Source organism: Myotis yumanensis, unplaced genomic scaffold (assembly GCF_028538775.1).
Source record: "Myotis yumanensis isolate MYYU_CA2020_CCGP unplaced genomic scaffold, mMyoYum1.0.hap1 SCAF_1, whole genome shotgun sequence".
In the NCBI taxonomy this organism is placed as follows: Eukaryota; Metazoa; Chordata; class Mammalia; order Chiroptera; family Vespertilionidae; genus Myotis; species Myotis yumanensis.
This window is the reverse complement of record NW_027223752.1, coordinates 80,691,890-80,706,734: the sequence shown is the minus strand read 5'-3', so window position 1 is coordinate 80,706,734 and position 14,845 is coordinate 80,691,890. Positions and strand designations below refer to the sequence as shown.

Below are 14,845 nucleotides of genomic sequence, written 5' to 3'. Positions count from 1 at the left end.
AACTGGCTGCGCTAAGCTGTGATGTTCAGTAGTGTTGAAAAGAATGGTTGAAAACAGTTCAAAATAGAGTCACTTTTGGTAACCATGTGAGGTAAAAGATACATTGATTACCTTGATTGTATTGATTTCTTCACAATGCAAATGTGTACTCAACCAGGTTTCACACCTTAAATATAAACAATGGATATTTCCTGTAATTCAAATATTTTCTGTTTGGTCCTTTCACGGGGGCGTGCGTGCACACACACACACACACACATGCACACACACACACACTCACATACATATTTCCCTTCTTAGCTGCTGGTGTCTTCATACATCTCTGTTTCTCAATTTGTTTCAAAATAATCAAAGGGGAAAGGGAGGGATGTGAGAATTGTCTTTAGTAAATGACACAAATGTTTATGTGTCGTGGTCATTGATCCAACAGGTTTTAATCATGGACCAGTTTATGACGGTATTAAGGTGTTGGTGTATGTTAAAAACTAGAAAAGAACTAAAAGAGGATAGAAGAACAAAAATCTCCACATAAATACCATAGCACCATATTCACAGTTATCTGCAGTTTGAATTCTTTATTAAAAGGAATACATGAGGCCTCCTGGTGCTTACCACAGGCTGTGTTCTTACACTGACTGTACAGAAATAGGAGGCAGAGTAAACTTACCCCATATACACCTCAGCTCAGGCTCTTTGCCTGATCTGTATTGTGAATGGGGAGACATTGAAAAAAAAAAGGAATACATGAAAAGTCTTCTAAATCAGAAAGAGTAAATGAGTCTTAATGATCTAGTACATTGTTAATACTTTAACTTACTACAATGATTCAAAAGTTTGGGAAGAGAAAAATAAAGTTCTTTGTATCATGTCTTAGCCTTATTAGATCCAAACATAAGGTTGCCAATTATACAGACAATTGTACAAAATGAAGTCTCATTTTGCCAGTTTATACTTCCAAATTTGTAATGCTTCCCCCAATAGCTGACTTTTGAGAATATTAAAAAGATGATACCTTCAAAACACTCCTTATGATGAAGTAGAAAAAGTCCCGGATTAGTAGCCAGTGGAAGTGGATTTGTTGCTTCAGCATTTCCACTAACTTCATGATCTTCAGCAAATCCTTTAAGTTTGGGATCCTATATGTAGCAACATCAGCATCACAGGGGTGTGGTGGTATTAAAATGAGATAACTGAGATGGAAGCACCTTAAAATACTTGTAATGCTATATCATATACATAATAACTAAATTCCAGAAGATAGGATCTGAGAGAGGTAAGGTGCCCAGTATTATAAAAGGAAACAGAAGAGTTTGTAGAACATTTTATTACAGAAAAGCCCAGTCTCATTATAGGTTTATGTCTCCATTTCTCTTTGATGCATTTAACAGAATGGATTATATAGAGAACAGGGAGTAATAAGCAGAGGAGGCAGAGCCTGAGAGAGCTCAAATGCATTACTCATTGCAATTCAAGAAATAAGTAAAAGGTCAACCACGGGGCCATAACCCCTGCAGGGTAGCATCTAGCTGTCAAAGTGCACAGGCACCAGGGGGTAACCGTCACAGGCAATGACAATACGCCTAGTGCGGCCCCTGCCCTGATATCTGCAGTGCGGGGAACGTTCTGTAAGCCTGCAATCTGTGACTCTCACTACACCCTCATGGCAGTTCATGTCATAGCGATTTTTGCACAGAATATTGGGGTTGTTGCAGATGTTATTAATGGTCCTGATGTTTTCGTGGATGAAGGTGTTGAAATCCTTGCACTTAGGCCTAGTCATCCCCTTTTGGTCCATCCTACTGATGCAGTAAAAGTCGGTGCCACCTGGCCCTGTAGAGTCAACATGTTGCCGCTGGAATTTTTCATATCTGGTCTCGCCATAGGAGGGCTGCACCAGCCCCAGCCCCAGCAGGGTCAGCAGCGAGAGCAGAAGCAATGAAAGGGTCTTCTGGAGAGCCATCACTACCTTGGAGGTGCCTGGAGAGAAACCAAGAGGTAGGAGAATGGAAGGTAACAAATGGGCACCAGAAAGAGGTGCTGAGAATGGCAAGCTGATATTTCCTCAACTCTACAATCTACTCTTTCTTCCCCACTTCTCTGCTCACAACTTTTCTCATCACTGCTTCCCCAAGAGTTAAAAGTTTACAAACATGATCTTCTCTGAAAGCAAGAACTTTTCTCTTTTATAGAGAGACAGTGCCGTAGCCAGTACAATGACTCAGGGCAGAGACTGACAGGCTGGATGTCCAAGTGTGTGTGTCCTGTATGGTCAGGGTGTGAAAAGGGAGAAAAGGCAGATCTAAATGAAACTGGAGTTGTCTGTCTCTTGAGGAAATTTTCTAGTCATGTGATCTTTGGAGAGTGTTTGGTTCCCTGGAGACTTTGATTCCCACAGGTTTGGACAGACAGAATATGCCAATGAGAGTTTGTAAACTGATTTTAATTCCTGACATCTGGGAATTGAGGAAGGTGTGGGAAAAGGATAGAGTAACATTTAGGTTTAGCCTTTCCTCTCATATGTCTATTCTTTTTTTAAATTAAAAAAATTTTCAATTACAGTTGACATATACTATATTAGTTTCAGGTGTACCACACAGTGATTACACATTTATATAGCTTATGAAATGATCACCCCAAAAGTCTAGCACCTATCTGACACCGTACATAGTTATTACAATGCTATTGACTATATTCCCTATGCTGACTTGGCATCCCCATGGCTATTTTTAAAACTGGCCATTTGTACTTTTTATTTTTTTTAAAATATATTTTATTGATTTTTTTACATAGAGGAAGGGAGAGGGATAGAGAGTTAGAAACATCGATGAGAGAGAAACATCGATCAGCTGCCTCCTGCACACCCCCTACTGGGGATGTGCCCGCAACCAAGGTACATGCCCTTGACCGGAATCAAATCTGGGACCCTTGAGTCCGCAGGCTGACGCTCTATCCACTGAGCCAAACCGGTTAGGGCAGTACATTTTAATTCCTTCACCTTTTTCACCCGTTGGCATTCTTTTAATGATATTAAAATAGAGCTTTTTTTTTTTCTTTTGAAATCTTATAAATCCTATTTTTTAAAAAAAACAAAACGGAGTACCCAGCCAAAGTGCTCTGAAAATAGTAAATACTGGTTGAATGAACTAATAAACAAAACAAGGGAACTAATGAATGAATGAAATGATATGGGTATAGGGAATGAAGGTGTTTCCCAGGCTTGTGGAATTGACTGATTAAAGAAATTTAAAAAATAAATCTCAACAGCACAGTCTCCACAAAAGAGGACTTGGACTGTGACTTCTTTCCTTGCTGTTTCTATGCACAACCTAAAAACTAGGCCCTGCTAATATAATCCATCATCATGCATGTATCCTTCATGCTGTGTCTATCTTCCCAATAGCTGTTGTTAGTTTGCTGTCGACTCAAGTTGCAGAATCATTTTGTTGGCATTTCCGGCAGTGTCAAGTAAGCATATGTTTAATAGAGTTGTTTTTTTATTTTTTTATTTTTTTTATTTTTTATTGCTTAAATCATTACAAAGGGTATTACATATGTTTCCTTTTTTTTTCCCCCCGCCCTTGACAATACCCAGGCTTCCCCTACCCCCCAGTGTCTTATGTCCATTGGTTATGCTCATATGCATGCATACAAGCCCTTCAGTTGATCTCTTAACCCCCTCCCTCCTGCCCCCCAACCCTCCCCGGCCTTCCCGCTGCAGTTTGACAATCTGTGTGAGGCAGCTCTGCCTCTGTGAGTTGTTTTTTTAAAAAAACACAAAACTAAGCAAAAACCTTCAGAGCTACAACAAAGAAAGCATTGCCATATAGTGTCAGAACATTGCTTCTGTTGACTGAGGAAAGGAAGGAACCAAGACCTATCTGACTCTAAAATCAGTGCTTTTTCCACATCTTCTACTGCCTCTCTCTTTCCACTGCCCAAATATTCAGGATATTAAAGACATTTATCTTCAGAGATGCTTCTCTTTAGGAACAGAGTTTAATCAGGGGTGGGATAGGGTAGGAGTGGAAATGGGAATCTCTCACCAACACCAACTAGCTAGATGCTGCTATCTGATGGTCACTCCTGGGATTGGCATGAACTCATGAGCTGTGAATCTCCTTGACCATGGCAATGAGGCAGGGCTGACTCACTAGAGCAGCAATTTTCAATCTTTTTCATCTCATGGCACACATAAACTAATTATTAAATTCTGAAGCACACCAAAAAATATTATTTGTCAATATGACAAAAAAATTGGTATAATTTTGATTCATTCACACCAGGCGGCTATCGTGTTGGTTGTCATTTTTTTAATTTGACAATCTAAGGGAAAAGTGGTCAGTTTCCCTGACTAGTCAGATACTGTCAGTTTTAAAAATTTGAGGGGCATACCATTTGAAAATCACTGTACTAGAGCAAATAAAATTAATCTCTGACTCAACAGGAAGTGAGCAACCAAAACAGAAAGGACTGTTTTTTGAGGGTCATACAGGCCCATTTCTACACATGCAGTCTAAGGCTGATAGTAGCTGAAGTCCTGGTTTGATGAATAAGGGTACTACTGTCCTTTGTTTTTAAAGAAGCTTCATGATGGCAGGTCACACTGTCTGGGTGACTGAAATGGCTGATGAGGGACCTGCATACCAGATTCAATCATAACTTCATTCTTTAAAATGCTATCTCCTATAATCACAGCTGCCTTTTGCTTGTATACAAAAGGCCAGAAGGCTCTAGGTCACATTTCAGTGCCACAGCTATAGATATGAGATATGGACTTAGGAAGAGAGAGAAGGAAACAGTTGTGGGAAGAAGAGTAACAGGGAGAAATGATGCTGATTAACTCCTCATCCTTAGACTAATTGATAGAATTTCTGAAGGTACACTTAGCGCTTGGGTAATAGCTTCATCACAATAATATACTTTGGGTTATTTTCCCCAAATCTAATCTTGCATGGTTAATCCAATCACCTGTCTTCTAGTCAGTGTTTCCTACTGGTGTACATGATACAGGAGGGCAGAGCCCATATTATTCACCTTGAATCACAGTAGACCCTCAATATTTATTTTGTTTTTAGTGACTTACTTCATTTTCCTCTCCAGGCTTAAGTTTGTTCATCTATAGAATGAGAGAGTTGCTAACTCTAAAATCTGAAATTCCATGGTTCTCTTTAAGCATAAGAGAATCTTTTTCTGTTTTACTAGCAAAAATGTAGTGGAATTACAGAGACAAGTTTGTATAAGTTTAGTTGATAGCAGAAGGCACCTTGTGAAAGAAATAGATGATAATAAGACTTGAGCCCCAACTCACTGCGATGTATCATTTGTTAAGGCTTAGTGTATAAGCCAACCCCATAGGCCGCCTCTAAGTAAGGCCCTGGACTGATGCCACACAGAGGCTTCATAGTCTACAAAACCACTTGCTGGTGGAGATTGAAGGCCTCCCACCCCAGTCTGGAGAGATAAAGGGAAATCTTTGCTTCTAAGTTGCAGAATTTGCACATTAATTCTGTAAGAACTTAGCTAAATTTTGCTCAGGCTTATTGTAATCTTGAATCCCTAAGACATCCAGAAACCAAAGCCCAGTTGGTACACACCATGGCCCCCAGTATCTAATATCTACTCCCCCACTCACAACTTGCTCACTCATATATTCAATCTTAAATTTCCCCAAAAGAGGTAAAATGAATTTGGGAGAAAACAAGTATGAGACAGATTATTGTGGTGCTGAAGTGAATCTGCCTAGGCCAAGGGTTAGAGCCTCACATCTGGTCATCAAACTCACTCACACATAACCTTCCATAGTCAAGCACATAAATGTCAGTCAGCTTTTTGTCAGTGAAATATGTCCCCACTGTTCTTCAGACTAACTTTATCATCTGTCTCAAACCCATTCTTTAAACCTCAAAAGCATTAATATTCTCTTCCTCATTCCACAGGCAATGTTTTGTATTCAAGAGATCCATCCAACTTTACACATCAGGGACTTAATTTACAGTTCATGATAAGTAACTATGGTTTTAATTTCCATACATGTAGCTTCACACTTTTATATATATATTCTAGGGCAGTATCCCTAAAAGTGGAAAGCATAACACCCAATGCATATTCCTCCCTTTACCTCTTTTCCTTCTTTCTTCCCTTCAACCTGCCAATGTACCTTCTTTTGGTCTTGGATGTGTTCCACTTGGCTCTTAAAGAGCAATCAAAACTTTTTTTAAGTAAAAAAATTAGTAGGTAAACTTAGGAGAAAATAGAGCTAAAAACATACTTTTTTTTTTTTTTCCTTGCTCTGCCACATTTAATGCCTGTTCCCTGGGGGTATCCAGATGCCCTTCAGCAAATGGCTTCCCCAGGACTTAGGGGATTTTATCACAATTCAGAAATCCCCCCCGAAACCTCCACTTGCTCCCAGTCTCAGTAATCTCCCTCCATCCACATATATGTAGACAATCCCAAAAGAAATCTGCTTTCATTTTAAACTTTAGAATCTGGTTCACTTTCTTCTTAATTCATAAGTTGGCCCCAGAGATTTTAAAAGGGGATAAATGTTTCATTGAAATAGCTAAATGGCTAGAAATAATAGGTACAAATAAACAAACAGAGAAATAGATTATTCAGGTGTAAGAATCTTACAAAAATCTGGAAGAGTTCCTCCAACTGAAGATGGTTTCCAGCTCTTTGTTCCTGGAGATGGGTTCCAGCTGTGTGCACTGGATCCCTCTGGTTCTGATTATATACCGATCAAATGAACTGGGTGGGGAAACTAGTTCCAAAGAATCCTAATCCTGGCAGATGTTTGCAAACTAAGGACACGCCCCTTGACAAACAAGGAAATTCACATTTTCTTGCAAATGACTAGATCAAATATTTACCCACTAGAGTGGATTAAAGATTTATCTGGGAGGCTATTTTTTTTATTGGTAAGCATGGCCCTTTGTCCCAAAGCTGCCCTTTTTCTGATGTTCATGGTTCTTACTCTTGCCCATGACAGGACCAAGGTTTCATTGTTCACATATATGATCTGGACCCACAAGACCTTGTTTCAACTCCAAACACTGCCTTGGAAGAACCCCACAGAGAAAAGGTGGTCTCCCAGCAGAATGCTGTTCCCCTGCCCTGTCTATGTATCCACATAATTTGATTTCATGAAAGGATGCCATATTAATAAGTAGGTTATTCATAGATTTCACAGAACCAGGAAAGCACTTGTAGAGAAGGTTATGTAACAGCTGTTAGAACCCACTGCCCTTGACCTCAACCTCCCAGCTACTAACCCTCAGAACTATCCTTGCCATATTTCCTGGGATTCTCCTTCCTTCATCCTCAGCTGTTCACAAGAGACTAATCAGGAGCCCCCAATATTCTGCTCCTTGTAGCACAGCTGCAAAACCGATTATCTCCACTGATAACCATCATTCCTTATATGGTTAATTGATCTCATTGTTTCTCCATTTAATAGAACCCCTTGAGAGAAGAATAACTGTCTTATCATCTCTACAGTCTTAGTTTCTAAAACTGAATGACTCCTAGGCCCCAAGGTCTTTTTATTATCTTCATGGTGTAAAAATGCATTCTTTGATCTCACTTTGGGGACCCCAACCATGCAAACTCTCCTGGCTTCTCTCAGGCTTCACCAGCACAACTGGGTTTGGTAGTGGTTACCAAACAAGGCAGGTAGAGTAGAAAGGCTTCCAAGAGTCCCAGGAAAGCTCTTTTTCTAGCTTACTGATAAACCCTTAAAACCCACGGATATACCTTCGTTTTGGGGGTCTTGGTCCCTGTTCCAAAGCACTCTCTCCTAGGAGAGATTAACTGTTTAAACAGCTGTCAGTGGGTCACACATGCTTGGGCATGTGCTCTAGAGCCTATCTTAGGAACGGTGTTAGTGACTGGAAGGGCCTGAGGAGTTAAGGAGGAAGAAAAGTGGATGAGGCAGGTTAATAAAAAAACTAGGTAAGTTCCATGGCAAGTTCCAAGGAAAAGGAAGACAAAATATTTAATCAAGGACACTTAGGAGCAGGTGGTTTACACCTCTGCTCCCCAAACAGAGAGTGAGTAGCTTAAATCACCTTAGTCAGGGAGATAGATAACAGAGACCCAGTGGTGCCATTAGTGCCAAACCCAAGAACGAATGAAGTTGGGGGAATAAATAACAAATTAGAGCCAGACAAATCCAAGATAGAGCTAAAGGTGACCAGAGAATGATCCCAAACCCCACCATATGCTCCTTTGATACATAAGCGTCTTAAAATACATGCCTAAACAGCTGGTGAATATTCTGATGGAGACCTCCTCTAAAACTTTCTTCTATAGGAAACAGATAAAATCCTCAAGACATGCTCTCCCCTGAGCACACCAATGCCACCCTTTCCTCAGGTGTGTAATTTTACTTTCTTTCTCCTAAGTTCCCAGGGTCCTCCTCTTGTCTAACTTTTCAGTGAGCCAAAAGCAGTCCCCACTTGGCTCACTTTTGTCTCTCACACTGTTACTTCTCAGTGACCTAACAGCCAAGTATAGACTCACATCTGTTTCTGTGACTTCTTTTTCTGATTTTACACAGCACAGTGTAGGGGTCACTTCTGTTACTGTGACCTTGCTTCTTCTACCCAAAGCTCTTCCTGTGTGTCACTGTCCCAACCTTTAATAAACATACTCTCAAAATCAGCTGGGCTTGTGACTTGAATTCTTTCCTGCATGAAGTCAAAAACCCACACATCCCAGTCCTGCTGGCCCAGTGCTGTCCCTTTCTGGTGACATGGGCAGCATGGAGAACCCAAAAGGGACAAACTTCCCCGGCTTTTCAGTTGTGTTGGGACACAGTCCTGCCTGAGCTATACTTTCCCCCATCCTCTCCCTGCTTGCCTGCATCCCCAACCAAATCCTGAGCTAAAAGAAAAAAAGTTGGGGGTAGTGAGAAGAGGACCAAGCAAACTGCCATAAACAGCTTTCCCTCAGTACTTGGTGCCTCACGGTTACTGAAGCCTCTGGAGAGGAAGGGGCAGGCATGTCTCTGACCAGAGCATTTGTTCTGCGAAACACCAAAGTTTAATCTCTTTTAGGGGCAAAGAGAGGTAACAGGATATGGGGTCCTTAGAGTGGGGCCTCTACTGGCACCTAGCAGAGTGCCCAAATCCTCACTGTCCTTTGTGGGCAGACAAGCTATTTGGGAGTGGGACCTACTTTATATTAATCACATATCACTTTTTCAAGAGACACTGAGAAGTGAGTTCCAAAAGTTATCAACCAGTCACTTGTTAGGGAAGATGGCTGCCAGGCCCATTCCAACACCCTGATTGCCTCAGCAGTCCCAGGAGACTGAGGCAGCAGCCACCTCCCACAGCCTTTGGGGACAAGATGACTTGATCAACACAACCCTTCTCTGATTGTTCGCCTAACAACAGAGACAAGGGACTCCACTCCAATATCACATTCACACACAAACAGTCCCATGGCCTGAAACTCCAGTTCCAGCCCAGCTCACACAGACAGAGCAGCCTCTGGGATTAGTTTGGCAGTGATGGCGGGAGCAGCCTCCAGCCTCTGAACACAGCCACATCCCTTCTCTGCCTCTAGGATTTCACTGAGCAACCTTGGGAAAACCCACAACCTGCCTACACAGTTGACAGAGCAGAGTCAGGTGAATGGTGAATGGTTGCTTTCATTCTAATTATTTTTATTTTCAGCTTGGCATAATGAGACTATGAGAAAACAGAAAATTATGTTTTTTGAGAAAAAAGTTGTACAATTTTATTAAAGTGCATCTAAGTCTTATCCATTTGTGTTTCAAAATGTAACAGGAAATTATAGTCTATGATTAATAAACATTTTATCTTTTAAAAAAATCTTTATTGTTCAGATTATTACATATGTTCCTCTTCCCCACCCCCTCCCATAGCTCCCCTCCACCCTGTTCCCACCCCACCCCATGTCCTCCCTTCCTCAATGTCCTCATCCATAGGTGTAAGATTTTTGTCCAATCTCTTCCCTGACATCCCATATCCCCTTTCCCCCTGAGAATTGTCAGTCTGCTTCCTTTCAATGCTCCTGATTTTATTACATTCACCAGTTTATTTTGTTCATTAGATTTTTTTATTCATTTGATTTTTAGGTTCACTTGTTGATAGATATGTATTTGTTGTCACTTTGTTGTTCATAATTTTTTATCTTTACCTTTTTCTTCTTCCTCCTCTTCTTAAAGAATACCCTTCAGCATTTCATAATACTGGTTTGGTGGTGATGAACTCCTTTAGCTTTTTCTTATCTGTGAAGCTCTTTATCTGACCTTCAATTCTGAATGATAGCTTTGCTGGGTAGAATAATCTTAGTTGTAGGTTCTTGCTATTCATCACTTTGAAAATTTCTTGCCATTCCCTTCAGGCTTGCATAGTTTCTGTTGAGAAATTAGCTGACAGTCGTATGGGTATTCCCTTGTAGGTAGCTAACTGTTTTCTGTTGCTGCTTTTAAAATTCTCTCTTTGACCAACTGAAGGACTTATATGCATGCATATAAGATTAACCAATGGACACAAGACACGGGGCGGGGGGGTGGGGGGGTGGGGGGGTAGGGGCCGGGGGAATGTCAAGGGGGGGAAAAAGGAGACATATGTAATACTCTTTGTAATACTTTAAGAAATAAAAATTATTAAAATATTAAAAAAAAAATAAAAATATAAAATTCTCTCTTTGTCTTTTGCCCTTGGCATTTTAATTATGTGTGTCTTGGTGTGGTCCTCTTTGGATTCTTCTTGTTTGGGGTTCTCTCCGCTTCCTGGACTTGTAATTCTTTCATCAAGTTTTCTGCCATTATTTCTTCAAATAAGTTTTCAATATCTTGCTCTCCCTCTCTTCTTCTGGCACCCCCATAATTCGGCTGTTAATATGTTTGAAGTTGTCCCAGAGGCTCCTTACACTATCTTAATTTTTTGGATTCTTTTTTCTTTTTGCTCTTCCAGTTGGGTGTTTTTTGTTTCCTCTTATTTCAAATCTTTGACTTCATTCTTGGGATCTGCTAGTCTACTGCTGAATCTCTGTATATTATTCTTTATTTAAGTCAGTGTATGCTGAATTTCTGACTGGGCCTTTTCCATTTTTTTGGCATTCTCACTAAGATCCTTGAAGGTCTCACTAAGCTCCTCAGAGGTTTCTAGAAGATTCTTTAGTAACATTATAACTGTGGTTTTGAACTCTATTTCCAGTATTTAGCTCTCTTCCATTTCTTTCATTTGTGACATGTTTCTTTGTCTTCGCATTTTGGCTGCTTCCCTGTGTTGGTAGAGTGGCCTTGTGTGGAATGTGTCCTAGAGGGCCCAGTGGCTCAGCCTTCCCAATCACCTATGGTGGACACTCTTGGTGCACCCCTTTGTGGGCTCTGTACACAGTCTTGTTGTAGTTAAGCCTTGATTGTTGTTGGTATCACTGGAAGGAATTGACCTACAGGCCAATTGGATGTGAGGACCAGCTGTGTCTACAATGAAAGAGCTGCTGTCCAGGAGACATCCTTATGGGGCAGGACTCACTTCAGTGGGGCTTTGGTGCTCACTGAGTCTTCCCCTTGAGCATGTTGCTTATGGATGTGAAGAGTTGTAATCTGGTATGGTCTCACACTGACCACTTGGTACACTGGCTCTTGGATCTCCAAGGAGGTGCAAAGTCAGCCACTGCCTGGGCCCACCTAGCAGGAGCTACAGAGAGATCTGCAGATTCCTCCTCTTTGTATAGGATTTGGAAATGCTCAGATGAGGCCTAGCTGTAAAGTAAGGCAGGCTGCTGCTGCTGAGCCTTGGGCCTTCCTTTGACAGCTTTGGGGCTCTCAGACACAGCTGCTGCCTGTTTGACAGGTTTTAGGCTAAGAAAGGATAGGCCATTTGTATGCAAAAACTGCTGGGCACAGCTTGGGTAGGGTTGTAAATTGGGTGGGGTAGAATCTCAGGGAATCACCAAGGCAGAGCAATGGCTGCCAGTCAGTCCTGCACTGGAAAGGTCCTGGTGCAGGAACAATGATCACTGCCAGCACCTCCATCTGAAAGAAAGCCGCCCTCATGTTCTGGCCTGATGCCAGGCAGTCCTGATTCTCCCTGTATGAGTCTGGGTCCACAGAGTCTCGCCCGGATCTGGAGTTTAGAGCAATCAGGAGCTTGTATCTCCCTCCCTATTAAAAAAAGCAGCACACCTGGTTGCCACCCTGTTCTGAGGGTGCCTCCGCACCTCCTACCAATCTCAATGTGCTTTCTTCTTTACTTCTAGTTGTAGAACTTCCACTCAGCCAGCTTTCCCATGGTTCTGGATGAAAGCTTTTCTGTCTTTTGGTTGTAATTTTAATGTAGTTTTGAGAGGTAGCAAGTACAAGTATTTACTTATGCCAACATCTTGGTTCTCCTCAAGCACAATATCTTTGCCAGTGATTACAATAGATGTGAAACAATTGCCAATTTAAAAATATATTCATATATTTAAAAAATGTTCTGACAGCTTGAACTTGAAAGTTATTCTCCTTTTACTAAAATGTTTTTCTATGTCTCTTCTTCAAGCCAATAATTTCCCTGCAGAATAGGGTAAGTTTGGGTTCTCATTCTAAGGACTCTAGTGCTGGTATATTTTCCCCCTTTATACAGAGTACATATGTTTAATGCTATCGTTAAGACTAATAGTAAAACTGTGTGATGGAGGGAAGAGGTTAATCTCCACATTTCTTTATAACTCTTACATAGTTTTGGACTATAGACATGACGCTTACTTAAGAAGAAAAGTAATGGTTAAAAGCGGATGAAGCTCATGTGAAAAGAAGGATTATGCCTCCACTTCCAGGAAGGGGAGACAGTTCTGATAGAGGGAGAATGGGACACAGGCCTGCTGACATGGCTCTATTTCCAAACAGACAAACAATAATCACTCACTTTTCAACAAACTCTGGGCTTTATGTTCATTCTCTCTTTCTCACATATTTCAAGGTGTTCTTCTGATAATAACTATTTACAGAATTTGCTTTTTGCTCAAATACAGAATAATGTAAACTCCGAAAGAGGGGTTTTGCCAGCCTGCTTTGGTCCACTTTCTTAGCCATCTACTTTAATTTGTGAATCACACTGGTAAATGCTCCCAACAATAACTTGACCAGCCTCTTACCTTTGCCTATTTATAACCTGACATCTGCACTTTTGACAAAAGCCAGAACCCTTCCTCTTTTTCTGGAATGGCTTTTCCTATCCTCTTTGCCAAATGATAGTTTTTCTCCGCATTACTGGAATACCTTTATTTTCTATGAGTCCTGTTACAATACCTGGCCACTCCGTGCAGTCATAGAATAAGAGAGAGGGACCTCAGAGACCATTGTGTCAAATCCTCACTTTACAGGTGAGGAAACAGAGGGACAGAGAAAGAGAACATGTGTGGCCCAAGGACCATCTATGGTTTCTAGAGTAGAAGCTTCCCAATGCACTAAACAGCCATCGGGTTCTACTAGTAATTTTTAGAAAAACCAAGCTAATTTTAAATGTGCCTGTGAAAGTTGCTGCTTAAAGGAAACCTACTTTGAGTATTTCCCTGAATTCAAAAAATATTTTACTTTATTAAAAAAAGTTGCTTGAAATGAAGTGTAACACAATTATCATTCTGCACTAACTAACTAGTTAGTAGCTGTGCAGTTTAAGTAGCTCTATGAATACCTGAGGCTGCTTCTGGGAAGTTGGCTACCTGCTGTTCAGATAATTATATCACTTGGGTTTCTAGTGGTTACATTTATGACTTGATTATAAGGTTTTTAATGACACAAAGGGAGATCTTGGCTAATTCAAGATTTCTATAGTCCCCACAATGGTGCTGAGACTGCTTTTACTGTCCTTTAGACACAAAGATGTCATGTCATGCCCATGTGCTGTTTGTTGTTTTTGGTTGTGCTGTCTCCGAGTAAAAAGGCTGAGGATCCCAATGTTCCAGTAAGAAAGCTTAAAGAGGAGGCTGTTGGCACTGTCTCCAAGAATTTCAGGCACTGGCTGTGGTTGGGTTAAGGGTGAGGAGACATAAGAGAGCAAACAAAATGAAAGCATCAGACGTCCTTTCCACTTGCAAGAACTGAACGAGTTCTGCTTCATAAATCTGGCAATCAACATAGTAGCAAGCAAAGAATCTTTGCTTTGAGCAAGTGTGGGCCTCCCTGAGCTGCCCAGGTGGTGGTCCCTTGGGATTCTACCTTCTAGGCCAGGGGTGGGCAAACCATGGCACGTGTGCCAAACATGGCACGCCAGTAACTTTTGCTGGCATGCGAAACACTCTCTTATAATCTTCCATTTACAATTGTGAATCTTTGTTCTCAGTGATGAATTTTGTTAAGTCTCATAATAGGAGTAGCCTGACGGATGAAAGTAGTAGCTCCTGCATATCTCTGAAGGTCACGAAATATAAACCTGATTTAAAATCTCTGTCATCAGTGATGTAGCAGCAAAAGTCCCACTGATAATATCAAACGGAATCATAAAGTTTTCTGTCGGACTATCAGTGTACATGTATACATTAAAAAATAAATGTATTTTTCATCATAATATTGTGTTTTTGTAGCTCGAATGAATTTTATTATTTCTTCAAGGTTCTTCACATAAGTACACCTTAAGAGGTATCAAGTTGCCGTAACATGTTCTCAAAAAATTAGGGTTGGCACGCAGAAGAATTTTGAGTCAGAGATTTTGCTGGTTTTGGCACGCACTCACAAAAAGGTTGCCCACCCCTGTTCTAGGCAATAGGCATGTGCGCTGCCATCTCTGTCCAGCTGCGGAAAGTAAACATGGGGTGGGAATGCAGCACCGCTAACTTGACAAAACTGCACTTTTGCCTCCTTCCCATTCCTCAGCTCCCA

At 41.0% G+C, this 14,845-nt stretch overlaps 1 protein-coding gene and 1 non-coding gene across 2 annotated transcripts; one reads left to right on the top strand and one right to left on the bottom strand.

The window, feature by feature from the left end:
* Positions 1-548: 548 nt before the first annotated feature.
* On the bottom strand, positions 549-6,737 carry LOC139003824 (ribonuclease 4-like). The gene is made up of 2 exons (XM_070406159.1): positions 6,634-6,737; positions 549-1,977 (listed from the first exon to the last, which is right to left on the bottom strand). Exon 2 carries the CDS (start codon positions 1,958-1,960, stop codon positions 1,523-1,525), a length of 438 nt encoding a protein of 145 aa, XP_070262260.1. The 5' UTR covers positions 1,961-1,977; positions 6,634-6,737; the 3' UTR covers positions 549-1,522.
* LOC139001416 (small nucleolar RNA SNORA51) lies at positions 596-727 on the top strand. The gene has a single exon (XR_011470005.1). It is a non-coding gene; the product is annotated as a small nucleolar RNA SNORA51 (small nucleolar RNA).
* Positions 6,738-14,845: the final 8,108 nt, after the last annotated feature.

Coding starts and splice junctions, on each gene's coding strand:
- LOC139003824 (XM_070406159.1), bottom strand. CDS start 1,960: ATGGCTCTCCAGAAGACCCTTTCATTGCTTCTGCTCTCGCTGCTGACC.